The sequence below is a fragment of the Panthera tigris genome, chromosome C2 (assembly GCF_018350195.1).
Source record: "Panthera tigris isolate Pti1 chromosome C2, P.tigris_Pti1_mat1.1, whole genome shotgun sequence".
NCBI classification, from domain to species: Eukaryota; Metazoa; Chordata; class Mammalia; order Carnivora; family Felidae; genus Panthera; species Panthera tigris.
This window is the reverse complement of record NC_056668.1, coordinates 28,746,193-28,764,985: the sequence shown is the minus strand read 5'-3', so window position 1 is coordinate 28,764,985 and position 18,793 is coordinate 28,746,193. Positions and strand designations below refer to the sequence as shown.

Sequence of the window (18,793 nt, the reverse complement as noted above, 5' to 3'; positions counted from 1 at the left end):
TGCCGGAAGTATGTCTCCTCAGGAATTAATGGGATGATTTAGAATGCTATGAACCAGTGTATTTTTCATGTGGCCATTTATTTTAAAGGCCACATGAAATATAAGTTATATTATTTTGGAAAATAGAGCTCTAAGAGCAGACAATAACTTCAATGTTCCATATTTAATTCACCATAAAATATGAACAGTGTGTCTTTTGAAAGTTGTGGAATTTGCTCTTGTTTAAAACTCCATTTTTGGAAACAAAAATCATGCCCTTTCTGTATTTCTGTATACCTTCTTATGTATATGAATCCTCTATGGTAACAAGTGAAAACAGTATTATTCTTGAAGCAGGGCTGACATTAATAGATGTCACTGCCTTACCACCAGAAATGTGCCAGAGTTAGAAAAATGTAAATTGAACTTTTTTTTTCTTAATGACTGCAGTGTTGTGTCTTCTCTGTTAAAATTCAGGAAGGTGATGAATAGAGTTATTTTTTGCATTAAAAATATAATACATTTTTAAATGAATATTTCTAGGACTTTGATTTTTTGGATGCTGAATAAAAATGTAAAATGAAGGCTTTTTAAAAGCAGTCATCAAATTCCTTTACCCATGATGATACTAGATGTTAGATAGATATTTGTAAAAGGTCAGCTATGTATAGTGCAATTCCCTTAGGGGCCACACAGAGCAAGGCAAAAGTAGTTATTGATGACATAAAACACCCCACTAAACAATAGCTTCAAACCAGGTTACATTCAGTGTCAAGTTCTTGCAGTGCTGCCCTTAGACATGGGCCAATGTGACCCAGTACTATGCTCCATGCTTTAGAGAGTCCCTGTTTCAGACTTTCCTAGCTGGTTCTCTGACCAAGAGCCCAAGGGATTATTGTGCCCATGAAGGGTCCCCTTCTGATATTCTACCTTTTTTATTGTTTGTATTTTTAAACATTTTTTTTAAATTTTATTTATTTATTTTTGAGAGACAGAGAGAGTGTGCAGGGGAGGGGAAGAGGGAGAGAGGAAGAAAGAAAATCCCAACAGGCTCTACACCACCAACATGGAGCCTGATGCGGGGCTCAAACCCATGAACCATGAGATCATGACCCAAGCTGAAATCAAGAGTTGGATGCTCAAATGACTGAACCAGCCAGGTGACCCCTCATCTTCTACTTTTTTTTCTACTGTTCTGGGTATTTGGGGTTCCAGAATTCTCTGTCGAGATGACATAAACTTGCTCCTCAGTTCTGCCCTCCCAAAGGCAGGCTGATCTACTGGCATTTGCCACTCTTTGGCTTGAGGAATTTTTTTTCTTTCTTGGAAGGGTTAGGGTGAGTACAGCCTAGACATGTAGCCTGAAGTGTCTGTCCACAGACATGGTTCAGGATGGGGCCAGGGTAGGAGAGAAGGGGACAGGAACCTTGACTGAGGCCATGTCACCCAGAACTTCCATGTTTTCCAGAGGAACTCTTAGGGTTCCAAATACTCTCACATGGACCTTGCCTTGAATATGGTTGGGGAGGTGGATTGCTAAGGATAAGCAATAGAACATATTTGTGAGTCTGTTAGTTCAATCTGTAACTATTAAATAATTAGCAATATGGCATGTGGGGCCTTCATTTATACTCTTGCCCTGGTTCCCACCAATGTGAGATGCAGCCTTGTCCCTGTGGGGCATTTCTTTTTTTAATTTGCATAAGTAGTAGGGAAAACCCAAACTATATCTGAGAGGATTTTTGTTGGGATTTAGAGGAAAAAGATTGTCTGGACAGGTAGTAAAATTTAAGAGGTATGATCCTTAGTTTGAAAATACCCTGTGATCTGTCATTTATTTAACTTATCTTCTTTGATCTTGAGTCTGTTCAAGAATTCTTTTAAAAAGAACACAGTCCTTCCATTTTAAAATTTGTGTTAACTTATATGACACCAGAGTGGGAGTAAATGTCAGCACAACCTGGTGGAAACAACACTGGGCCAGTTTTAGGTGCCCCAAGCACCTAACTTGGTGAATCTTCATAAATATGACTTAACTCTTCTGGTTCTTCCCATTTATAAAACATGGGACTTGAACTAGATCCACTTTTCCCGGTGGCTGATGTGGAATTGAACAGTACAGGTTTTTATCACTCCTTTGCCCTCAAAACTGCTTATGACTCAGCTGCTTTTTCTCCTTTTCTTATCATCCTCAATCTTGCTATTGGGGTTGAGGACAGATAACTTAAAAAAAGTAGTTTTACAGTATGATCTGGGTTTGGATACATCAGACCTTTAAGAATCCACCCAGCTCTGAAAAGTCTATAAAAAGTCTATAAAAGTCTCACCTTTTGGAAATATTATTAGAGAATCAATCAGAAGTAAAAAGAAAGGTCAATGAAGAAAGATATGAGGACTAATGATAAATTTACATGGAATCTCATGTCTCAGAGAGATAGTTGATGTAAGTCAGATTCTTCCATTAAGGGCTATTTGATATTTATTTCTAGAAATAAGAAAACAGAATTCATATGAGATGTAGAAATTCCCAACTTCAGTTTCTATCTTTTAAAAATGAGAAGTCTGAAATTCAAGGAGCTTAGGTATCATACTGTAAAAAAAGACAAAACCCAGCCAAGTTCTGAGATGTTTCCCTTCAGATTCAGGTTCAGATAACTCGAACCTCTCAGTGTTGTAGTTCTAGATGCGACACTTGTTTCTGTGACTTGCTTAACTTCTCTGTGCCTCAGTCTTTTTATCCCCAAGATAAAGGGATAATTATACTATCTTCCTCATAGGGATACTCTTGAGAACTAAGGGAAAAATTTATATATATATATGATTTAGAATAGTGCCTGCCACATAGGAAGTTAGTATTAGTGGTATTAGTAAGAAGATGACAGAGATTTGGGGGACTTACCATTGTGTTTCATCAATAATCACAATTTTCTGTAAGACTTCATTAAATTACATTTTTCCTTTAAAGACTAGAGTCATATTCCTCTTGGGCAAATAACTAGCCCTTCTGTGGAAGATCCAAAACAAGTTAGAACTCTAATGTCCAAAAAAATAATTTCTGTGGACTTATTCATTATGAAATCTCAGTTTTTATGAAGATATTACAAGATATTTCAGGCAAAGGGGAAATTATGGGGCAAATGAAAGGACTCCTTATATTCCTGTGGATCCAGAACACAAAAATTTCTTCAACTGGTATAATCTTTCACCAAATTTCTCACTATTTAATGCATTGTTTGCTTATATGTATATAAAAGCACTCACCATCTTCCTCTCCAGCTCATGCTTTAAAGCGAGTCAGTGTAATCGACTCCAGAACTATACTGAAAGACCAAATCTTGGAGCAAAATGATAGGTGAGTATTAGGATGATACCAAGCTCACTGGGATTATGGACTAATTACAATTTTTTAAACATTTAAAATGCATCCTTTATAAAGGATCTACACATTATAATGGCTACAGAAGTACTTAGTGGTTTCCAAATTTTGAACTATAGGTTAGATGGATGTGTCTCAGTTTTTAAGTGAGATGGATGTGACTTAGTTTGGGGAAGATATGCTCATTAGACTCTCAGTAACTTCTAGACAAATTCTAGTAGAAGAGTTGTGTGTGTGTGTGTGCACTAAAAATATCTCCAACCTATAGCATTCATATGCACTGCTGATGTAAATGGGAAAATAAGCTTGAGACATGAGAATTCTACAATGGACTGGGATGATTATCAGGCCAGGATATGTAACCTAGAAATACAGACTTGGTGTAGGAATTGAAGAATCTGTTTGCTAAGACAAAAGGAAGGAAAGAAGGAAGGAAGAAAGAGAGGGAGAAAAGTGGGGAAGGAGGTATGAAGGGAAACAGGGAAGGAGGAAGTGAAAGAAGGATGGGAGAAAGTGAGAGAGAAAGAAAAATAATACAACGTTGACCCTGATTGGATTTTGTTATATTACACTTCTTTTTTTGTAAGTTTCCAAAATGAGCAGTAATTGAAGCTTATTATCCTAATCTGTTATTTGCTCCAAATTTCCCCACAGCAGTTGCAAATAGGAGCCTGAAAGAAGAAAAAGAAATAATAGGAATAAAAAGATTAAAAAGTCGGTGCCAGAATTATAAGGAGCGGTCACTCAGCAAGATTGCTAAAATGGAGAATTAGAATGGATTATAGGGAAGCAAGCACTTTGGGATCCAGTAGCTTAGAAATTTGTAGATTTGACTTTCAATTAAAAAAATGGACCTTAAAATAAATGGAATTTATTTATTTATTTTGAAAAGCGTGGATATCCCTAAGGATGTGTGGATGATGTGAACATTACAGGTTTGAGTTTTGCCTCCGTGACAGATTCAGCTGACTCAATAGATCAACTAAATCATTCTCCCAGATATTATGGCTTGCTCACCCAACCTCTGTAGGTCTTGTTCCAATGTTACCTTATGAATGAAGACTTTAGGTTTAGTCACCCTATTTTAACATAATACTTCCTCCCCTTTCCTGGCTTAATTTTTTTCCCCATAATTCTTATTAATTTTCAGTATACTGGAAAACTTACTTACTTTTATTTTGTCTTTCATTTCTAGGTTTTAAGCTGTAGGACAGCAAAAATTTTTGTCTATTTGTTCATTGCTTTATTGCCATCTAAACAAGTTTCAACTAAACCCTGAGTAGCATATAAGCTGATGTTCAATAAATATTTTGTTGGATGGATGAATAAATAACTGAAGTCTGAAAGAACACTCAGTGATTTTAATCCATCATTTGTTCTATGTTATTTTTTTGAGCATTATAACAATAGCTTTCATTTAAATGAGTGCCAGTTTTTAAGCATCCCTAAGAGAAGCAAATCCAGGAGCACTGAACCAGACTTTGAAATTTATGTGCTGTAGGATCTACACATCTCTGATCATTAGGAGAATTTTCACCTGTGTGTAGTTTCACTGGCAGCCAAATTGTAACTTGTTTAAAAGCTTAAAACTTAAAAATCTATAAGGATTGTTGTAAACTTAATCATACCCTTCTCTCTATAATAAATCAATTTCTCTTATTTATAAAATCACTGTCAGTCATAATATCTAAATTGAACCCCTCATAGTTTTTGTGAGTCACCTTTGGGAAATTTCTACTTAAAATAAGAATCCCAACCCCCATAAAAATACACTTACAGAATTGATTTCTAAACATTTCTCAAGTTGTGGAGACCCAAACTGAAGCCAGCATTCTGAAACTTCCTTCTCCAGTAATAAGTACATTGAGAAGATGGCCTCAACTCCAGTATGTCATATTCTTATCAACACAGCCCAGTATCAAGCTTCCTTTTTAATGACTGTGATAAAAATGTAATTGAAGGTCCATAAATTCCCCCATGCTAATCTTTTCTTGTCACCATAGTAATTAAATCATTTTTTATTTTGTGTTTGAGAGACCAGAGGCCTATTTTAATTTTTCCAAAATATGTGCATGTTTGGCTACTGCCTATGTATTTCCTAGTTTATTATTTTCTGTGCTACTTCCCATTCTTGCTTTCATTTTTTTTTATCTGCTTTACTATTTGGTAAGATAATATTACATGGAGAAAATTTCCTGACTTTTCAACCTAATTTTCTATTTTTAAGAATTACCCAAATTTCCATTAGTGCAGCATTAAGATAGACTAGGGGTTGGAAGATACACAGAGGCAGGAACTGTACAACAGCAAGAAACTCTCTACAATGGAATGTACAGAGAGAGAATACAGTGAGTCTTCTTCATGGAAGAATTCATGGGGATAATGGCTAATTGCCCATCGGGAGGTAGGTGAAAAGGAAGGGAGTTGGACTAAATAATGTCTGAGAATCCCTCCCCCTGCTGAAATTTAAGGCTTAGAATCATTTTCTGATGTTAATTCAGATTTCTAATAGGGACTAAAATAATTTGAACTGTCTCCACATTTTTTTTCACTTTTTGGTTTAAAGTTACCTGGTATATATTAATTATTTTTTTAAAAATATTCCTTAATATCTTCCACAAATAAATTAAATTAGGAGTGTTATTTCAGTACCTAGACTGCCCCCTTTCTGTCTTTCATGTCAGACTCTTTTCATCACTTTAATCCTCCCATGCACATTCCAGACTTTGCAACTGCATGCTCAGTTCAAGAATAATGGTTTCAGTATGTTAATTCTATATCTTTTATACAAAAATATGCAGACGGGTATTGTGCCAACTTTCCTGAGGGTTTCTGAAGGACAACACGAAACTCATTTTTAAAACTTCTCTACCAGCAAAATAATTTGCTCTTTTAAAATTCAGATAGAATCTGTTATTCACAACAAAGTGCCCCGAACTAAGTGCAGTATTTTGTGGAAAAAGAATAAATAACATTGTAGTCTGGAAAAGCAATACCCTCCTGTATAGTGTCCAATAAATTCTTGTTCTTTGTTAGTTGTGTCTAATTACGATGCTTTAATTCCCTTTTAACAGTTGGGTTTCACAGCATTTTATATCCAGCTACATTAAGAATTAATTTTTTGGCTTGATACCAATGCCAAATTTGCTTATCCAAACAGAAGCCATGCCAAGGGCTTGAAAGATGATGACAGTAATTAACCCAAATCATATACCAGGAGTTGTTCCAATGAAAGTGTCTGTTAAATAGTGTATCTTTTCCTGATGGTGAAGCTGATTGTACGGAGGCCATGTATTGCAACGTCCCACAGAATGTTTCTTGACACTAGAGCCAGAGACAGAAAGGGAAAAGCCACCAGACTGATCAAATAAAGCCTTTCTTATTCTGGTAAATAACATGGGAAATGGGGAGAAATGAGGGCACATAACTCAGTTCAGTATTTCTAGAGGTCAGTTCAATATTAGATAAATGACCTAGAACTTGGCATACTTCACGCTTCTATGTCCCTACAAGGGACGATGAGAGATAGGTGAAAAGCATGACCATTGCAGCAAAAAAGTAGGAAAAAACTGCAGCCACTCTAACTACTGATTTTGTTATGTAAATCTTAATATAGTAAGTGATAAAATATATCATCATAATATAAAATATAATGCTGTTATAGAATAATATTTTAGGTTCATTATATACTGAGCTACAAAGACCATGTATAAAATGGTTTAAAAATTAAAAATCTGTTTTAGAACAACATTTGTATTGTGATACTACACACATGTAGGGAAAAGACTGGTAATATTCACAAGCACTTCAGCACCGAATGTCTCTGGAGCATAGGATTATGAATGTTCCTTCTCCTGCTTCTCTCCCTCCTCTGTTTTCCCTCCTCCTTTGCCATTACTTTTCTTCATGCTGTTAGACATTTTCCAAATGTTTCTCCAATAATACAGTTCTAGAGGAATTGACACGCACTTGGTGATTGGTTAGAAATGTGCCAAGATTGAGAAAGAGGAAGTATTTGTAGCTCTTTACAAAGCCAAGGAAAGCTTTAAAGAAGGTAGGAAAATAACTGATTCAATTTAGGGTGGTGTAGAGATAAACAAGCATTGAGATGAATTGGATGTCGAATAAGCATTTTACTGTATAGATCTGGAGCTCAGGGAAGAAGTATGGACTAGAACAATCAATCTGAGAGTCACCCACAAGGAAGAAAGTTTTTGAAACTGTGGGAGTGAATGAGATTTCTCAGGAGAGTGTGGAGCATACAAAGGCAATACAGCTGGCCCTTGAACAATGTGAGGGGTTGGGGGCACCGACTCCCCATGCCGTTGAAAATCTGAGTGTAACTTTTGACTCTGCAAAAGCTTAAGTACTAATAACCTACTGTTGCTGGGAAGCCTTGCTGATAGCAAACAGTCAATTAACACATATTTTGTGTGTATTAACTGAGTCCCAGGCAAACCTATTATTTCTCTCTATTCCCTTCGATATGCAGCCTGTACTCCATGATTACCATCTCATCCAAACGATGGCAATAATGTGAAGTCTCAGGCTTTGCTTTCTTTCCATTAAACCTTCATGTTAGAACTCACATGTCAGTGCTCATCACACTTGCTTCAAAAGATCATACAGCTGTATAAATTGGTTCCACCGTGAATTAACACCTTTCCTCCACCTGGGCTCTTAATAGTGCCTAGAAATTCTTCCATGACTCTCAGAAGGGGCCCCACATCTTACTTGATGGAGAAAGTAAGGGCAGACAGGAAAGTCAGTCACCAGATCTCTACACTTATCTGCATCTCTACACAGCCTTTTATAGTTCTCTCCTACAGCAAACAAAGGAAATTCTTTATTAATATCCAAGAATAGCCAGATGATCTGAATTCCATTCTGTCCCATTTACTCAAAACACTTTTCTTTTTGTTTATTTATTTTGAGAGAGACAGAGAGAGAAAGACAATGTGAGTGAGGAAAGGGCAGAGAGGGACGGAGGGAGTGGGAGAGGGAGAGAGAGAGAGGGAGAGAGAGAGAGAGAGAGAGAGAGAGAGAGAGAGAGAGAGAATCCCAAGCAGGCTCTATAGTCAGCATGGAGCCTGACACAGGGCTCCATCTCATGAACAGTGAGATCACAACCTGAGCTGAAAGCAACAGTTGGATATGTTGTGTGTATTATGTACTGTATTCTTACAATAAGATAAGCTAGAGAAAAGAAAATATTATTGAGTAAATCAAAAAGAAAAGAGAATACATTTACAGTACTGTATGTATATTTATTGAAAAAAATCTACATATAACTGTACCTGTGCACTTCTAGCCTGTGTGGTTCAAGGGTAGACTGTAATGACTAGATCTGAACCTAAGGAAAAATGAACATTAAATGGAAGACAGAGAAAGAAACCCAAAGAGAAACAAATGGGAGGTGGGGCAGAGAGGAGTGAGAAAATACAAATGCATGGTGGTAGGGAAGTAAAAGGAAATGTCCCTTAAACAAGGGAGTGGTCAGTGGTGATGAATGTCATAGAGAGTTAAAGTGAAATAATTTTTAAAATATTCCATGGATACAACAATAAGTATTTTACTTATTTCATTAAGATGTTGTTGATGGAAACGCTTTCAGCCAGGTGCCAGGTAGTTCAAAAAGGAAAGGTGACTTGGCAGAAAAACATTTAGCTATAAAAAAGTCATGAAGTAGGATAGTAAGTGAAGAGGGATATGGCATTGAGAGTAGAATCATTTTAGTGGTGATGGTATTGGTTTTAAGATAAGAAGAATGTGAGGTACATGTGTGGTTCATTCAGTTATGCGTCCGACTTCGGCTCAGGTCGTCTGGCTTTGTGCTGACAGCTCAGAGTCTGGACCCTCCTTTGGATTCTGTGTCTCCTTCTCTCTCTGCCTCTCTCTCTCTCTCTCTCTCTCTCTCTCTCAAAAATAAGTAAACATTAAAATAATTTTAAAAAGACAAGAATATGTTATTCTCTATAGACTGATGGGAAGGAGTCAGGAGAAGGGAAGATTAGAAAATGAAGATTAGAAGATTGTGAACAATTCTGGGTTTCTTAGATTTGCCCTAAGATGAAAGTCCCTTGGATCATTTATTTGAAAGGCAAGTTTCTAGAAGGGAAATCTTATAATCTGTATTTTTAACAAGCACCATCAAGTGACTCATTGATAGGAAAGTGTGGAAACACTATAATTAATAAATGTGTTTTATAGCACCTGGCTGGCTCAGTTGGTTAGGCATCCAAATGTTGCTTTCAGCTCAGGTTATGATCTCACTGTTCATGAGATGGAGCCCTGTGTCAGGCTCCATGCTGACTATAGAGCCTGCTTGGGATTCTCTCTCTCTCTCCCTCTCTCTCTCTCTCTCTCTCTCTCTCTCCCTTTCCCTCTCCCTCTCTCCCTCCGTCCCTCTCTGCCCTTTCCTCGCTCACATTGTCTTTCTCTCTCTGTCTCTCTCAAAATAAATAAACATTAAAAAATAAAAGTGTTTTGAGTAAATGGGACAGAATAGAATTCAGATCATCTAGCTATTCTTGGATATTAATAAAAGAATTTCCTTTGTTTGCTGTAGGAGAGAACTATAAAAGGCTGTGTAGAGATGCAGATAAATGTAGAGATCTGGTGACTGACTTTCCTGTCTGCCCTTACTTTCTCCATCAAGTAAGATGTGGGGCCCCTTCTGAGAGTCATGGAAGAATTTCTAGGCACTATTAAGAGCCCAGGTGGAGGAAAGGTGTTAATTCACGGTGGAACCAATTTATACAGCTGTATGATCTTTTGAAGCAAGTGTGATGAGCACTGACATGTGAGTTCTAACATGAAGGTTTAATGGAGAGAAAGCAAAGCCTGAGACTTCACATTATTGCCATCGTTTGGATGAGATGGCAATCATGGAGTACAGGCTGCATATCGAAGGGAATAGAGAGAAATAATAGGTTTGCATGAGACTGAGAGTTTCCTGGAATGTGGGACAGTTAATGCTAAAACTAAGAATATCTGGGGAAACCAGAATCATTAGTCATCCTAGAGAGCAAGGACGGTAGAAAGTTGGATTCAGGATCTGGAAGTCTAGATGGAATAAAAACCAAATGTAGTGAGAATAATTTAATGTACAATTTGGAATAGAAAAGGTTATGGCCAGAGATTGAAATGTTTAGAGTTGAGTTTTCCAAGGTGTGTTAGTTCCAGGTTATAAGATTCATGACTTAAGGACCTGACAATTGATGGTCAAAGTAGAATGCAGATGAAGGACCCTAAATATATGATGGCTCTGAAGTTGAAAAGAGATTGAGTTTAATGAGCTGTCTCTATAAGCTATGACATCACTCAGGATGGTGGCAGAACAAAGTGGGACGGTGAGCCTGATGCCATTTTTGATAGGCCAGGAGGCAAGTAGATGAGAAGACATAGATTATGGTACAGACAGGTGGCATTAGCTTAAATAATCTAGGGATTTAGCTCAAACTTGAAGGATAATTATCTGTAGAAGAAGGAAAAAATCAGACTTACTCTTCTAACTTTAAAATATATGGGATATCAGAGAATGAACTCTCCATTTGAAGAGATTAAAGGAACAATGCTATATCATCAAGGCAGAGGAATATGCAGCAAAGCAGTTGAGAATGTATAATTTTAAAAAAATGCTTGGACAATCTAAAACTTACAAAATGTACATTGCCTTGCTTTACCAGGCCCTCATTGGATCAAGGAAAACAATTCTCAATGAAAAAGGAAAAGATCCCTATTGGTGGGGTAAGCACCAGAATGAATATTATTATTTGTTATTAATATATATTAATGTATATGATTATATTGCATTATTAATAAATATATATTTGTCATTGAATTTGAGGAGGTTTGTTATATAATAATTCGAAGAACATACATTAAATGGAACTATTGGATATATAGTGTTGTTTAATTAGGATTACATGCTACTTAGCGATATATATTCTTGTTTACTAATGATAGTAACTAATATTATTTGAATATTTATTTTTAAGTGCTCCGGACTGTGCCAGCACTTTAGATATAGCTTATAAGGTGGCTACTATTACTATTCCAAGTTAGAGATGAGTACTCTGAAAGATATAGAAGTTAGTAACTTGACTAAGATCACATGCCTCCAGAAATGTCAAGTAGGATTTAAATCTACCTTGTCTCACTTTTAAGTACAGTAACCTAATTTTGTATCAACTTTGCTTTTAGGTGAAGTTCTCAATCATTCTGAAGTACCTCCAAGCCTTTGGCTGGCTCTGGGTGTGGCTGAGTGTGGCCAGTTATGTAGGGCAGAATTTGGTAGGCATTGGGCAGAATCTATGGCTGAGTGCCTGGGCAAAAGAAGCAAAACACATGAATGAGTTCACAGAATGGAAGCAAATAAGAAGCAATAAACTTAATATCTATGGATTATTGGGATTAATGCAAGGTAAAAAAAAAAAAAAAAAACAACAGCTGCTTCTCTTTTCTCTTTCTGTCCTATTCTAATGCAAGCATATGGCATCATTTTATTTCACATAAAATCTGTGCCATAATTTGCATATATTTTAGAATAATTTAAATGCATATGTTTTTAATTCACCGTATTTGAGAAAGTAAACCAAAACTTATGTGTGTCAGCTACATGGCCCACACTAAATAATGTGTTTGTCTCATTTAGTCTTGACAAAACATTATTTATAAAGGTGTTATTATCCCTATTTTACCGCTGAGGAAACTGAGACTCATCTGCTAAGTCATTCAGGACTCAAAAGTCTTGATTACATGGCTACTCACTATATGTGTTTAAACTAATTTATTAATTCATTTAACATACATTCTAATGAAGGGACTCCTTAAACTTGGGCATGCTACTTAGATAATATGTGTAAAGCTTATAGAAAATTGCTGAGCATAAACCAAGAGTGCAGTAAGTGTTGGCCGTTACTTAACACTATACCGAATGAATACTGTGCACGAAATCCTACGGACAGAAAGTTTCAGAGGCAGGATTTGAATTCATGTCTACCTGATTCCCCAAACTTAACCACTAAATTAACATTTCCGAAAGAGTTTTACATGAAACAATAGAGAGGCTCCACAAATATAGGATTCTGTCCTCTAATAGGTCTGCAAAACTGAGAACTGTATTTTTCTGTGCATCTGAAATCTTTTTTCTTTCCTTTTGCTAAAAAGTTTGAGATATTCTTCAATAAACTGACCCATTTAATTATATTTAAACCAATGTTTCTCAAATCCATTTGACCATAGGGAAAAATTATTTTCTTGCGTTGTCCATCAACATCTTGAGCAACTTGTTTTCCACAGAATACATTTTGGAAAACTCTATACTATTATATGCTCCATTCCAAGTGAAAAGTATAATGTAACAAAATCCAGAAAGAAAAAAAATAGTCTTTCAAAAAACTTCTTAATAGTTCTGAAATGCTATGGAAACGTTAAGGAGAAAGAAAATTGAGAAAAATTCTGTGATTATAGTCAAAGATGCATAATCCAGAAAGAGGTAGGAAAAGAATGCAGATTGTAAGTAGTTGAATAATTGATGATTAAGGAATAGATACATGTTGTCCTTCAAAGAAGTTAGGTGATTTGAAAGAGAAAATTGAAGGATATTCAAAAGTACAGTAGAAATAAAGAGAAGATTTTTTTTAAGTATAGACATTTTGTGTGTGTGTTTTATAAGAAGAAAGTAAGGCACCTTGAGGGAGAATGATAGCAAATTCAAATTAGAAAATGATGCATGGAAGTCATGCTATCTAAGGATATTCATAAGGGAAAAGACAAAGAGGGGTACATGCATTTGGGAAAATAAAATAAAGATAAAATAAAAAATACGAAACTAGGGCTTTGCTTCTCTTTCGTCCTTTCCCATCTTTATTGTGTGGCCCGAGTATTTCTTGTAAGTATCTTCATCAAAAAGTAAGCAAATATTGTGAGACAGATTTATGCTTATTTTGTCATTCTGCTAACATAATTCACTGGGGAAAGAGATGTTATATTAATGACTAAAATGAGATATAAGGACTAGCTATAGTATGAAAGATACACTATGTTTGCCTTTGAATCAGTGAGAGTCAAGTTTATTGGCTTGCAGTTTACAATTCATTGAGGAGAAAATGGATATAGCGGTCTAGAATTCTAAGCAGCTAAAGAGGATCCATATATACAAATATCTCTATATCTATGTCTATCACATGTGCATATGAGAGTTAAACTCATATCGATCCAGGAGCTCATGTTACAACTTTCAGGGAAATTCAGTATACTTTGAAGAATATTTTAAGTGAGCAAATATCATTCCCTATACTAGACAAGGTATGCAGGTTTAGTACTCACAATTTTACTTTTGTAAAATGAGAATTTTTAAAAAATTTTTATTTAAATTCCAGTTAGTTAACATACAGTCTAATATTAGTATCAGGTGTAGAGTTTAGTGATTCATCACTTACATATAACACCCAGTGCTCATCACAGTAAGTGCTCTCCTTAATGCCCATCACCCATTTAACATGCTCCCTCACCCTCCCCTTCAGTAACCCTCAATTTATTCTCTACAGTTAAGAGTCTTTTTCCTGATTTGCCTCTCTTTTTGTTTCCCCCTATATTCATCTGCTTTGTTTCTTAAAGTCCACATATGAGTGAAATTATATAGCATTTTTCTTTCTCTGACTGACTTATTTCCCTTAGCATCATACTTGCTTCATCCATGTCATTACAAATGGCCAGATTTCATCTTTTTTAATGGCTGAGTAATATTCCGTGTGTGTGTGTGTGTGTGTGTGTGTGTGTGTGTGTGTGTGTACACACCACAATGTTTTTATCCACTCATCAGCAGATGAACATTTGGGCTCTTTCCATAATTTGGCTATTGCAGATAATGCTGCTATAAACATTAGGGTGCATATATCCCTTTGAATTACTATTTTTGTAATCTTTGCATAAATACCTAGTAGTACAATGCTAGATCATAGGGCAGTTTTCTTCTTAACTTTTTGAGGAACCTCCATACTGCTTTCCAGAGTGGCTGCACCAGTTTGCATTCCAAACAGTGCAAGGGGGTTCCCTTTTCTCCACATCCTCACCAATACCTGTTGTTTCTTGTATTGTTGACTTTAGTCATTCTGACAGGTGTGAGGTGATATCTCATTGTGGTTTGATTTGTATTCCCCTAATGATGAGTGATGTTGAACATCTTTTCATGTGTCTCTTGGTCATCTGTCTGTCTTCTTTGGAAAAATGTCTGTTCATGTCTTCTACCCATTTGTTAATTGGACTCTTCACTTTTGGGGGGTTGAATTTTATAAGTTCTTTATAAATTTTGTATACTAACCCTTTTTCAGATATGTCATTTGCAGATATCTTCTCCAATTTCATAGGTTGTTGGAATTGTTCATTTTGCTGATTGTGTTTCCTTCACAGTGCAGAAGCTTTTTTATTTTGATATAGTCCCAATGTTTTATTTTTGCTTTTGTTTCCCTTGCCTCAGGAGACATCTAGTAAGAAGTTGCCACATTTTATATCAAAAGGGTTACTACCTGTGTGCTCTAGGATTTTGATGGTTTCCTGTCTCACATTTAGGTCTTTCATTCATTTTGAATTTATTTTTGTGTATGGTGTAAGGAAGTGGTACAGTTTCATTCTTTTGCATGTTGCTGTCCAGTTTTCCAAATACCATTTGTTGAAGACACTGTCTTGTTTTTAATTAACTATCCATAGACACAGGAAATATTTTGTAATGAAGGCAATAGATTATGCACAGCTTAATCAAAAGATTTTTTCTTGATTGGTGTTTTGTGTAGAGTGGTCTTCAGTCATTAAAATATGAATCTTCTCTGTTTTTTCTTTATTTTTAATTTTTTGCATTAAAAATTAAAATTTTCTGAAGATTTGTTATTAGATGCAATTATAAGTTATCTATAAGTAGGGTGAGCCTAAGAAATGAAAATGCATAATTTCTAATTTTTTTCAGTAGACTATAGCTGCATCTTATGGAATCTTGTCCAATCAAGAGCAGGTTGTATTCACTGACATCATCATAGCTCACAAAATAAAAAAGCATAAACAGCATTGTCATATGTTATTACCACAGGCCTCTTATGAATTATATAAATGTTAACATTCAAAATAAGCTAGAGCTCGAAGCACAATGTTAGATCTATATTTTATAACAATAATAAAACTCTTACCTTATTTTCTACAAAAGAAATATTTCTGAACATCTTTTTTTCCCTGGGTCCCAGCTATTTGCCTTAGAATCTCTAGGACACTCTGAACATCTCTTATCTATTGTATTTTATGCCTTACCTTTCTCCAATCCAATGTGAAAATATAGGCACGTTATTTTCAAAGTGCAATGTGTTTTTTTATTTAAATTCTTATTTATTTTTATTTTGAGAGAGAGAGAGAGAGAGAGAGAGAGAGAGAGCTCATGTGCAAACAGGGTAAGAGGCAGAGGGAGAGAGAGAGAATGAGAGAGAGAGAGAGACAGAGAGAGAGAATCCCAAGCAGGGTCCATGCCCAGCATGGAGCTCAACTGGGGCTTGATCTCATGACCCTGGGATCATGATCAGAGCTGAAATCAAGAGTCGGACATTCAACCGACTGAGCCAGCCAGACGTCCCCAAAGTGCACTGTTTAGAGTACACTGCTGTTTCTAGTTTAACATGAGTAAGTGGATCATCTACTTTACTTACCTCACAAAATACCACTGAAATGACAGTGAGTAAATATAAAAGGAAAGACTTCCCAAGATTTCAGAGTGATAAAGTTTTACATAAGCAGTTATTATACTGATAGATAATCAAGGGTAGAGGAACATGTAGATATGGGAGAAGCTGTAACAGAAGAGAGAGTTGTTCCTTTGAGCAGTGGATAAACACTAAACTCATGGTCATGGGTAGAGAATAGGATTGAATTGCATGGAAATAATCAAAATAATTCACTAGACCATTGTTCTCCTCCCATTAGCCTCTCCTACAACACCCACCACCATCACCAATGTGCACAGCAACTGTCATTGTAGTAATTTCATTGTAGTAATACAATAAAAACTAGAAAGTTGATATATAAAGAGGAAATGAGGGTTTCTAGTGTGTGTGACATACATAGAAGAAATCCTTAAATGGCTTTTGGAGAAGCTCCAGCCTACGTGTCTATATTCCAGTATTCCAGACTCTCTGTGTCACACCTACCCAATTTTGTGGAATTTGAAGCAATCTCTTCCATTCAGAGGGGAAAAATGTTGGGGGAAATTAATGTGTGCAATAGCAGAAGGAAGCCATCAGGTACCTCTATTAATTAACCATGTGTTTATTTAATATGTTTAAACTGATAATGATGGATGATTTTGCATTTTAATTAAACCAACAGTATAAATAACAGCTAACAAATCAAGCAATGGAGTTTAGTAATGAAACAATCCTATTTGAAATAGAAGCTTAAAATGTCAAATTAGTATCTTCAGAGATTCAAAATACTATATCCACAAAGCCAGTGCAAAAATGTGCTGAAAAAAGTTCAATCATAGACAAAAAATACTTGAAACATTTAAAGAATTTAAAGAGATTATACAAGTGTGAGAAGATATGTTAGAAGACATTTTCCCAGAAGTACAACATAAAAAATATAAATCGAAATGATAACTAAGAAAATTAAGGGAATAATCCAGGAAGTTCAACATTCACATAATACATCTTTCAATAAATGCAGGTGAAAATGGTCAAATTCACAATATTTAGCATTTCCCAAAACTGAAGAATGCAAGTGTTCTGATCTTGCAACCATTCCAGGTTAGAGTGGAAAGTGAGAGGGTTCCAAAAGAGTAGATGATGCTGCAAAACAGGAGAGGGCTAAATACGATGAAGGAAATAGAATATCTGATGAGTCTGAATATATTTGGAAAAGATTTGCTGACAATTGAAGTGTTTGGGGATGAATTAGTGGTTGTTGCATAGAAAACTAAGAATATGAAAAAAGAGTGGTACAACCATAATAAATTTTGTTAACTTCATACATAATGTATGTTTGGTGGCAATATAAACATTGGATATTTATTTGAGGAAAGAGGGTAACAACCTGCTTTTGAAAGGGAAAGAAGGAAGTATGGGGGAGTGAGGTAGGAAAAAAAAAGAAAATGTATAAAGTTATAAATCACTTAACAGCAGCATATATTATTTAAAATATAAAGGAATTAGTTAAAATAATTTAAGATGATCAGGGTTAACTATCATTCTTTTGTTTTGTTTTAAACACACTTCCAAGGATATAAGAATTATGCTGGCATCACACTTTTGTTAGCAATTTTGTGTATTAGAGAGCAGTGGAGCAATCCTGTATCCCCCATGACTCAGAACAAACTAGCATAAGTAACATGGGAATTTATTGACTCCCCAGACTGAAAAGTCTAGGCATAGGTCATTATACACACTGCAGATGAAGTGTCCACTATTCTTTACGAACTCTACTTGTTGTCCTCATTGGCTTAATTCTCAGGCTTCACATGATGAGGAAATGTTCTCTTTCAAAGAACTTCCTTTGAAGTTCATAGAAATTCATAAAATTTTACTCCTTGAAACAATTTGAATCACATATCCATCCTTGACCAATCACTGTAACGAAGCATGACTTCTTTTAGCCCTGTAAGTTCTCCATTTTGAGAATTCTTTGTCCTTTCATTTCCTCTCCCACATGGATAGCCTTCTATGAGCTTGTCTTTTTCTTGTCATGCTTTGTCAAATGCAAGTAACAATAGTCGATAGATAAAGCTAGATGCTTATTATTTATATGTCTGCCTTTTCAGCTGTGGCAAGAACAACTCTTCCACCAACCAAATCTCAGTAGCTTAACAGACTAAAAAAAAAAAACGTGTTCATTGTGGGTCAAGTAAAGGACTACACTTGTTCTTGTGACCCAAGATGAAGAAGCAATCCAACCACCATTATAAATGTTAGCAGGCACTGTACGAGGAATAAACGTGAGCAGTTCTGGTACCAACAATTAAATGCTTTAACCTGGTATTATGTGTTGTTTCTCCCTCAACTTGTTCTTCAGAACCCTTGATATGGTCCCCTACATCACAAGGAGGCCAGAAAGGACAACTCTACCATGGACTAGAAGCTAGGAGAACTGAAATTATTTGGCTAGCAGCACCAGTGACTACCATATTGTCCCATGGGACATCACGAATAGGTTGCTAGAATTCTGCGAACCTGGTTGATCTGCTATATTTTGTTCATTACTCCAGAATCTATGCCCATGAATAAGGAGAGTTCTTCTTTGATAGGATTGCAACCCATCAGAGTGTCTGTATTTATTATAAATGCACCATTTACATCTATACTTAGTTTGATCCACAGTCACACGTTAAGTTTGTGCTTTGAGTTTTCCATTTAAAAAATGCTATGATAAACAATACTTTGAGAATTAAAATATAAAATTCCTTAA

General features: G+C 35.7%; 1 protein-coding gene across 6 annotated transcripts in view; it reads left to right on the top strand.

The window, feature by feature from the left end:
• Positions 1-18,793, top strand: part of LOC102965415 (multidrug resistance-associated protein 1-like) — an 87,754-nt gene that overhangs the window by 50,678 nt on the left and 18,283 nt on the right. For all 6 annotated transcript variants that reach the window (XM_042956543.1, XM_042956544.1, XM_042956545.1 and 3 more), the window contains 3 exons: positions 3,256-3,331; positions 11,044-11,104; positions 11,561-11,780. In XM_042956543.1, coding sequence (XP_042812477.1) covers positions 3,256-3,331; positions 11,044-11,104; positions 11,561-11,780 — 357 coding nt within the window. The remainder of the gene's footprint in view (positions 1-3,255; positions 3,332-11,043; positions 11,105-11,560; positions 11,781-18,793) is intronic.